This window comes from Dendrobates tinctorius, unplaced genomic scaffold, assembly GCF_039654945.1.
Source record: "Dendrobates tinctorius isolate UK_male_01 unplaced genomic scaffold, ASM3965494v1 ptg000016l, whole genome shotgun sequence".
NCBI lineage: Eukaryota > Metazoa > Chordata > Amphibia > Anura > Dendrobatidae > Dendrobates > Dendrobates tinctorius.
This window is the reverse complement of record NW_027361684.1, coordinates 3,503,006-3,513,491: the sequence shown is the minus strand read 5'-3', so window position 1 is coordinate 3,513,491 and position 10,486 is coordinate 3,503,006. Positions and strand designations below refer to the sequence as shown.

General features: G+C 39.9%; 1 protein-coding gene across 1 annotated transcript in view; it reads right to left on the bottom strand.

Moving 5' to 3' along the window:
- Positions 1–1,143: 1,143 nt before the first annotated feature.
- Positions 1,144–10,486, bottom strand: part of GRPR (gastrin releasing peptide receptor) — a 173,400-nt gene continuing 164,057 nt past the window's right edge. Inside the window, exon 3 of the mRNA XM_073564763.1 lies at positions 1,144–2,385. Within this exon, the coding sequence (XP_073420864.1) occupies positions 1,993–2,385 (393 nt within the window). The 3' untranslated portion in view covers positions 1,144–1,992. The remainder of the gene's footprint in view (positions 2,386–10,486) is intronic.

The window sequence follows — 10,486 nt, the reverse complement described above, 5'->3', positions numbered from 1 at the left end:
TTTGCAGTAATTAATAAAAATGCCTTAAAACATTTTATCTCTCTCATTATTCTGGCATTTGGCAAATAATAATTATGTTAATGCTAAATTGACCTAAAACGGGAAAGGTTTATTCTGATTTCATGCCAGATATTGAGTAAAACATGCAGATGTGTCTTTTTATATGGTGTATGTAAACTTTTGGTTTCAACTGTATATATATTTCAATTTATTACATTTTGCATGAAAATCTAATTGGCTAATTTTTCCAAGTCACAGTAAAATTGCGAGATTTGGATTAGATACTGTATATGCAAAATACTGTGATACAATAATGTGATACAACTATAATATGGCTTTGTGCTATTTTTAATACCTTCCTCAGATTAGTACATTGCCTCCTGTTAAATTTCACATTCATTCAAAATTCACTTCTCAATCTAAAGGTCAAACATTGGCTTCAGTGCCAGTAAACAATACTCTGTATAACTTAGTGACTATATGCAGAAAATAAATACTTAATATAAGTGTAATATCCAGAAATGTTTACATACATGGACATAATCCATCACTAAGTTCAGTTTTCTGTCCATTTTTAAAATAGTAATGTAAGGGGGTGGGAGTATTGATCAGGTCAGAGGTCTCTCTAGACTCTTCTTATGTCCTTGGGATTCCTGAAAGAGCCGTGAAAGTCCACATTGTGATAAATAGATCGAAGTAGGTTGCAAAAAAGAAGACTCAGCCATTCCTTTTTTTTTTTTAATAACCTATTCCCGGAAACATGGTGACTGTTTCACCTATTAGCAGCATGGGTAGCAGGGATTTCTACAGATTTTAACAAAAGATAAGCAGCTTATGATAATCTAGCTGATGCTCTCATAAAAAATATTAAAAGAAACTGGTTTGTATTCATATCTGTAATGAAAGATTGTTTGAAATTTGCTCCCAACTAAAGTGAATATAAACAGGTCACTGCTTCTTTACGTACAACCTAAAGAGAATACTGCTCTAACATGTGAAGGATGTGAATGTTTAAAGGAGCTGTCCACTATTTGGTCAACCCCTTCTCAATCCTTTTGTTTCCCCTCAGAAAACAATAACACCTATACTCACCTCTGGTGCCAGCGCCATTCCAGTAGTGTCCGTACTGGCACTCCTGGGGCTTGCATGACATTGTTATGTAATGCAATCACTGCAGCCAATCAACACTAGATTCACTATTCTCTCTTTTGGACAAATCAAGACATCCGAAGGAAGTGAGAGAGCAGTGGAAGCTCTCACTTCCTTCAAATTTCAATTAAGTCTGTAGGAGAGAAGAGTTAAGCCAAAATAGATTGGCTGCAGAGATCATGTGAGATAACAATGTCATGCAATCCCCAGGAGAGCCAGTGCCGACACCACTGGAATGGTGCTGGCACCAGAGGTGAGTATAGGTGTTATTTTACTGGGGGAAAACAGGAATTCAGAAGAGGTTGTCCAAGTAGCAGACAACAAATATAAAGGGTTATATAATTAAAAAAGTTAAAGACAGCTGCAAAACAATAGAATAAACTGTATTCACCTGTTCTTTTCCCACAGATGATGCCAGCAGTACAGCACTTGACAGCTTAGTCTGCTGCCGGACTCTATCAATCACATGTAGGCCAACTGAAACAAAGGTCAGAAGAACCATTGGAGCATCAGTGCTGGATCTATAGCGGGAAAAGTGGTATAGTTTTTCTATTTTTTTTCTAATACATTTTAACCTTTTTATAAAGTTGGATCTCCCCTTGACTCAAGAAGACATGCTCAATTGAGGAATAATTTTCATATTGCACAAGGTGTATATACATATTGACAGCTCTATAAACAGTTGAGTTCGAATTCCGTTGAAATCTTTTAGCTGGAACATAATAAGTTGACCAAACTAGTTGTAACTTTCCCCTCCCTCAGTAAGACTTGTACTTTTTACAGATGCTAAATAATAACTACCCACCCACTAGGTACACATGTACAAATACCCAGGTGACATCTTCATACACAACCTTCATGACAGATGTGTTTACCATTGATCAGACTAAAGCTGGCAATGGAATGGTTAGTGCTTTTTAGTGAAGTCATTCGGGTGGTACTCCTTCCCATGCTCTGAGACCTCACAATAAGTCTTGGTCTGCAACAGAATAACTGGTTGTTAAACTGTTTCCTGAAACTCTTACTGAGTAAGTACAAAGCAAAAGGGTTAACGCAGGAATTGGTAAAGGCTAAAACCCGAGCACAGATGCTGGTGATGTAGTGTAAGATGGAAGTGTCCACTTCTGAATAATGGTAGGAACGATATAAATAAATCACATGGTTGGGAAGCCAGCAGAATGCGAAGAGTCCAACAAAAACCAAGACTGTTTTAGCAAGTCGTTTTCTAGATTCGATCTGGGAAGAAAAGAAAAAAACAGAGTAAAGATTAGAGTGTTGTTTATACATGTTATTTATTATTTTTATAATACAGTATATACACACACGGAGAGACAAAGTTTTAGCTTCTCATTTGAAACCGTTCTCTAGCATACAAACACACATGCAGCAGATGAAATAAGTATTGACATGAAATTCTCACCAGGTGTCAGTAACAATCATCCAATCATGCAGGCAAATAAATCAAACCAAGGTATTCATAAATTAAGATACAGAGGGGAAATTAAGTATTTGATACACTGCCGATTTTGCAAGTTTTCCCACCTACAAAGAATGGTAAAGTCTGTAATTTTTATGGTAAGGACACTTCACATTGTATGATTTTTACTTACCGTATAAGCCAAGAATATGCATTCCTCCTGATAAACCGTGCAAACGGGGAAACACGTCGGGATGGCCTGAACATACGCTAGGTTCCAATTATTTGCATCATTGTATATTGCTCTATTTTTAAGGCCTTATGTCCCTACGATTGAGGGGATATCTATTGGTATTACCATATGTGAATAAGTCTTTTATCAATGAGGGAGACTATTGCTCCTAGGTTAATGAACATGCCGCTATGTGTGTAACATTCTTTGAGGTGGCTTAAATATATGTTAAATTTCAATCATTTGTATTATTGTATATGGCTCTAATTCAAAGGCCTTATGTCCCTATGATTGAGGGGCTGTTACATTGATATTATCATATATGAATAAGTCCTTTATTTATGGGGGAAAGAATTGTTGCTCCTAGGGTGTGAAAATGCCGCTGTGTGCTTAACATTTTTTCTGGATTTGGATCATTGTGGCAATTATGGGCCTTAATGTTGTTTGGCTTTTTTTGTTGCCTGCTAATTCTGGGTTTGAACCTACTAAATGAAATATTATATATTGTGTAAGGATCTATTCCTTTCATTTCTTTTCTTTGCTATATTGTTTTCCCCCCTATATTGATAGGGTGATATTAGGGGAGAGAGGGACAATCCACGTTGAGTGGGGGCGCCAAAAAATTGTCTCTTAGGGTGCCAACCTCCACGGCAAGGAAGGAGTCAGTGAGGTATATTGCAGGGTTATTGCAGGCAATTTTTGTGTGTTATTATTGTGGGTTATATGGGTGTTTTTTTTACCCTACACACTGGGATAGGTGTTTAATTAGTGGTACCACTTGACCGCTGAAGGAAGGAGCTTGAGACCGGGAGAAGCAGGGGGGCTGCAGAGACCACGCCAGGAGGGGATAAGTATAAGATATATTCACCTGTCCCCTGTCCATCACTGTGCGCTGCTGTCCTCTCCTCCGCGTCCTCTGTGATGTTCAGGTCAGAGGGCGCGGTGACGTAGTTAGTGCATGCCACACCCTCTGCGTAAAAGTCACTGACAGAGGGACCCGGAAGAGACAGAGCGACGCGCAGCCATGGAGCGGGGATCGGTAATTATCGCCAGTGCTGGGGTCCTGAGCCAGCGGTGACATCAGAACCTGTCACCACCTGCTCAGGACACTGGCACCAGGCCACCAGCGACAGAGGTGAGTATGTCATTTTTTTTCATTTGCAGCGGCAGCAGCAGCATTATATGGGGCATAATCTATGGAGCAGCTTATGGGGACATAATCTATGGAGCAGCATATGGGGGCATAAACTATGGAGCAGCATATGGGGCATAAACTATGGAACAGTATATGGGGGCATAAACTATGGAGCAGCATATCTGGGAATAAACTATGGAGCAGCATATGGAGGCATAATCTATGGAGCAGCATATAGGGGCATAATCTATGGAGCAGCATATGGGGGCATAATTATGGAGCAGCATATGGGGGCATAATCTATGGAGAAGCTTATGGGGGCATAATCTATGGAGCAGCATATGGGGTCATAAAAAAGGAGCATCTTCTGGGGGCATAATCTATGGAGCATCTTATGGGGCAGCATATGGGGGCATAATCTATGGAGCATCTAATGGGGTATAATCTATGGAGCATCTTATGGGGCATAATCTATGGAGCATTTTATGGGGGTATAATCTATGGAATATCTTATGGGGCCATAACCTTTATGGGGCAACATATGGGGCATTATTAACCTTTGTGCAGCATTATATGTGGCGTATTTTGTATGGAGCATCTTATGGGGTCATCATGGACTGTATGGATCATTATATGGGGCTCCTGATTCAATATGGATATTCAAAAAGATTTAACCTACTGATATCTCAATTAATTTTACTTTTATTGGTATTTATTTTTATTTTTGAAATTTACCAGTACCTGCTGCATTTTCTACCCTAGGCTTATACGAGAGTCAATAAGTTTTCCCAGTTATTTGTGGCAAATTTAGGGGGGTTGGCTTATACACGGGTTGGCTTATACACAAGAATATACGGTACTTAGTTTGCATTTTATTGCATTAAATAAGTATTTAATACACTAGAGAAACAGAACTTAATATTTGGTACCAAAATCTTTGTTTGCAATTACAGAGGTCAGATGTTTTCTGTAGTTCTTGACCAAGTATGTACACACTGCAGCAGAGATTTTGGCCCACTCCCCCATACAGCTCTTCTCCCGATCTTTCAGTTTTTCAGGGCAAAAAGATTTTCTATTGGGTTCAGGTCTGGAGACAGACTAGGCCATTCCAGGTCCTTGAAATGCTTCTTACAGAGCCACTCCTGAGCTGCATTGGCTGTATGTTTCAGGTCATTGTCATGCTGGAAGACCCTGCCATGACCCATCGTCAATGCTCTTACTGAGGGAAGGAGGTTGTTGGCCAAAATTTTACCATACAAGACCCCACCCATCCTTCCTTCAATACAGTGCAGTTATCCTGTCCCTTTTGCAGGAAAGCACCCCCAAAGTAGGATTTTTTCCCCACCATGCTTCACTTTTGGGACGGTGTTCTTGAGGTTGTACTCATCCTTTTTCTTTTTCAAACATGGCACGGAGTGGAGTTGATACAAAAAAGTTCTATTTTGGTCTCATCTGACCACATGACCTTCTCCCATGCCTCCGTTTGGATCATCCAGATGGTCAATGATGAACTTCAAATGGGTCTGGACATATGCTGGTGTGAGAGGGGACCTTTGCGTGCCCTGCAGGATTTTAATCAGTGACAGCATAATGTGCTACTAATGGTAATGTTTGAGACTATGGTCCTAGCTCTCTTCAGGTCATTGACAAGATCCTCCCATGTAGTTCTGGGGTGATTCCTGACCTTTCTCAGAATCATCCATACCCCATGAGATCTTGCATGAAGCCACAGATACAGTGAGATAGACAGTCATTTTGTGTGTCTTCCATTTTCTAATAATTGCACCAACAGTTAGTGACTTTATATAGCCCATCCCAGCCTTTTGCAAGTCTACAATTTTTGTCTCTGGTGTCTTTATACAGCTCTTTGGTCTTGGCCATGGATAGAGGTTGGAGGGTGACTGACTGTGTGGACAGTTGTCTTTTATACACGTAATGAGTTAAAACAGGTGCAATTAATACAGGTAATGAGTTCAGATTAGGAGGGCTTATTCACCATGAATAAGGTTTCTTAGCTGAAAAGAGTTGGTCACTGTGCTGCTGGTGACTCTATCCTTGTTCGTGAATTTTATTTCTTTTTTATAAAGTTTTTTCCGGAGTTTATCACATATGCCTCAATGGATTTCCAATTCTTTTCCTAATGAGTTAAACATGTGCAATTAATACAGGTAATGAGTGCAGATTAGTAGGGCTTGTTAATGAAAAACTAACAGGTCTGTGAGAGCGAGAATTCTTGCTGGTTAGTAGGTGATCAAATACTAATTTCTTGCAATAAAATGCAATTTAATTATTTAAAAATCATACACTGTGATTTTCTGTTTTTTTGTTTTTTTTTAGACTGTCCCTCACAGTTGAAGTGTACCTACAATAAAAATTACAGTCCTCTCCATTCTTTGTAGGTGGGACAGCTTGCAAAGCTGGCAGTATATCAAATATTTATTTTCCCCACTGTATGTGTAATATGTGTAGTAATGAGAAATGACACGGTAAAAATATTGAACATATAAAAAAAGAGAGGAGGTGCAAAAAGCCGTAGAAAGTCATGACAGCAGCTGAAATCTATCCGTAATTAGAATGCAATCATGCCACTAAGTGAAAACTAATATCTGCTGGTTCAACTGTTGGCCTTTAAAAAAGGTGTTTCATTGCCAAGGTGCCACACAAGAAATATCTCATGATAGGTAAAACCAAAGAGCTGACTCAAGACGTTCGCAACTTTATTGATGCAAAATATACTGATGGCAGTGGTTACAGAAGCATTTCTAAAGTACTGAAGGTTCCAGTGAGCACTGTTCGGACCATATTCTGGAAGTGGAAAGAACATCATTTCACCATAAACTGGTCATGACCAGTTGCTCCCCGAAAGAATTAAGACAGAGGTGTGAAAAAAATTTATCAGAAGAGTTGTTCAAGAGCCGATGACAACCTGTGGAGAGCTACAGAAAAACCTGGAAAAGCAGGTACAATTGATTAAAAAAAAAAAAAGTAATGAAGTCAACCTCCGAGGCCTGTATGAAAGCTCTCCACGCAAGAGTCCATTGTGAAACAAAAAGCATGTTCAGGCACATTTAAAGTTTGCTCAATAACATTAGACAAGCTTGTGAAATACTGGGAGAATACAGACTGGTCATATGAAACCAAAATAGAACTCTTTGGATGTCATAAAACACAGCATGTTTGGAGACCAAAAGGCACTGCACATCACCCCAAAAACACCATACCAACAGTGAAGTTTAGAGATGAGAATATCATGATGTGGGGCTGTTTTTCAGCGTATGTCAATGGCAAACTTCAGGGGACTGAAGGAAGGATGAATGGACAATGTACCTATACTTTCTTGATAGAAATCTGTTGCCATCTACCAGGATGATGAAGATGAAATAAGGGTGGACATTTCAGCAAGACATTGATCTCAAACACACAGCCAAGGAAACTCTCAATTAGTTTCAGTGAAAGAAAATAAAGCTGCTAGAATGGCCCAGCCAATCACCTGACCTGAATCAAATAGAAAATTTATGGAAGAAGCTAAATTTCAGAGTTCATAGAAGGAGCCCACGGGACCTTCCCTTCATGACATGTGCCGTACATGTACTGAGCATGTAATGTCCCCTCCTTTGATGTGGGCTCCGGCGGTGAGCCCAGATCTTTCCCGGGACATGTCAGCTGTTTTAAACAGCTGACATGTGCCCGCAATAGCCGCGGGTAGAATCGCGATTCAACCGCGGCTAATAACCAGTTAAATGCCGCTGTCAATCTCTGACAGCGGCATTTAACAAGCACTTCCGGTAATCACGCTGGAAATACGCACACCGGTGACCCCTGTCACGTGATCGCGGATCACCGGAGTGTCGGCATGACCACCGGAGGTTTCCTGGAGACCTCTATGGTTGTCAGTGCCGGCTTGCTGTGAGCACCACCACCAGTGGTCAGCACTCATAGTAAGTGAGTAAATCTGCTATATAGAGGCATGCCAAAAGTAAACAAAAATTAAAAAAAATATTAAAAAAAAAATATATATATATATATACAGTGCTTTGCAAATTAATTGGGACAAAGCATTTTTTTTAAGTAAAATCGTAAGTTGGTTACCAGGCAGTGATTCAAACCAGTTTTACCTGCTTTGAACAGGCACTCACACCTGCTTTGTCCTAATTAATTTGCACAGCACTGTACATATAAAAGATCAAATTACCCCCCTTTCGCCCCATTCAAAATAAAACAATAAAAATAAAATCAAACATATACATATTTTGTATTGCCACATTCAGAACCACCTGATCTATCAATAAAAAAAGGAAATTATGAAAAATTTGAGACGCTACGGGTATCAGAAAATGGCACAATTTTTTTTTTAACCACCTTTGGATTTTTTTTCACCACTTAAATAAAAAAAAACCTACACATGTTTGGTGTCTATAAACGCACAATGACCTGGAAATTCATAGTGGCTGGTCAGTATTAGCATTTAGTGAACATAGTAAAAAAGCCAAGGACGGGATAGTACGTAATGGTGATCAGCCGCGCCCACGGGATTCTCACAGCTGACACCCCCGGCACTGAGAGCCAGGAGCGGTCATAGACTCCGGGAGCAGACAGAGGGGCTGACAGCCCTTCTACCTTTGGATCGGAGATCACACGGGGTCCCGATTGCTGCTATGGAGATCCGATGTCATCATGACGACACCCAGGTCTCCATAGCTGAGAAACTTCCTGTCGTACGCAGTGCATGTCAGGAAGACTCTCAGGCCAGTGTACAGAAAGTGCAGTGCTGACAGCTTCTGTAGCATGCAGATGCTGCTTCATCTGCATGCTATAAAAGCGAATAGCCTGCACAAAATGATTTCCTCATAGTGGACAGAGTGTAAAACATAGAAAGAAGTAAAAAAAAAATGTTTTTAAATAATTGTAAAAATATTTTTAAAAAAAATACAAAAGTCAATACTTACTCTATCAATAAATAAATATTTGAATGAAAAAAAATCTAAACAATAAAAGTACACATATTTAGTATAGCTGCGTCCAATGACTTGATCTATAAAATTGCCCCCTCTAGTTAACCCTTTTAGTGAACACCATAAAAAAGGCAAAAAATAATGCTTTATCATCATACCACTAAACAAAAAGTGGAATAACACGCGATCAAAAAGACGGATATAAATAAACATGGTACCGCTGAAAACATCATCTTGTCCCGCAAAAAATAAGCCGCCATACAGCTCCATCACCGGAAAATAAAAAAGTTATAGCTCTCAGAATAAAGCGATGCAAAAATAATTATTTTTTATATAAAATAGTTTTTATTGCATAAAAGCGCCAAAACATACAAAAATGATATAAATGAGCTATTGCTGTAATATTACTAGCCCAAAGAATAAAACTGCTTTATTAATTTGACCACAAGCGGAACAGTATAAATGCCCCCTCAAAAAGAAATTCAAAATTGCTGGGTTTTGTTCATTCTGCCACTCAAAAATCGGAATAATAAGCGATCAAAAAATGTCATGTGCCCGAAAACAATACCAATAAAAACGTCAACTCGTCCCACAAAAATCAAGACCCCAAATAACTCTGTGGGCCAAAATATGGAAAAATTATAGCTCTCAAAATGTGATGCAAAAACTATTTTTTGCAATAAAAAGCGTCTTTTAGTGTGTGACAGCAGCCAAACATAAAAACCCGCTATAAGGCCACTTTCACATGTCCTGATATTTCCGGCATATCAGTGTCCATGTGTGTAATACTTACGGCACACATGTGGCATGCGTCTGTTGCATCAGTGCCACAAGGACGGGTGCCAGGGAAAAAGTCTTACAGTAAGCGCTGCTCCCCGATGCCGGGTGCTGAACATGGCTCTCATCATTCTCCCCTGCTCTACCGGCGATCGGCGATAGAAAGTTAAAATCCGAAATGTTGGCCTCCTGAAATGTATGTTCAGTAAATGCACTCAATAGTTGGTTGGGGCGCCTTTTGCATCAATTACTTTATCAATATGGTTTGGCATGGAGGCGATCAGCCTGTGGCACTGCTGAGGTGTTATGGAAGCCCAGGTTGCTTTGATAGCAGCCTTCAGCTCGTCTGCATTGTTGTGTCTGGTGTTTCTCATCTTCCTCTTGATAATACTCCATAAATTCTCTATGGGGTTAAGGTCAGGCGAGTTTGCTGGCCAATGAAGCACAGTGATACTATTGTTTTTAAACCAGGTATTGGTTCTTTTGGCAGTGTGGACAGGGGCCAAGTTCTGCTGGAGAATGAAATTTCCATCTCCAAGAAGCTTGTTGGCAGAGGGAAGCATGAAGTGCTCTAAATTTTCCTGGTAGATGGCTGCGCTGACTTTGGACTTGATAAAACACAGTGGACCTACACCAGCAGATGACATGGCTCCCCAAACCATCACTGATTCACTTCACACTAGACCTCAAGCTGCTTGGATTGTGGCCTTTCCACTCTTCCTCCAGACTCTGGGACCTTGATTTCCAAATGAAATGCAAAATTGACTTTCATCTGAAAACACCTTGGACCACTGAGCAACAGTGCAGTTCTTTTTCTCCTTGCC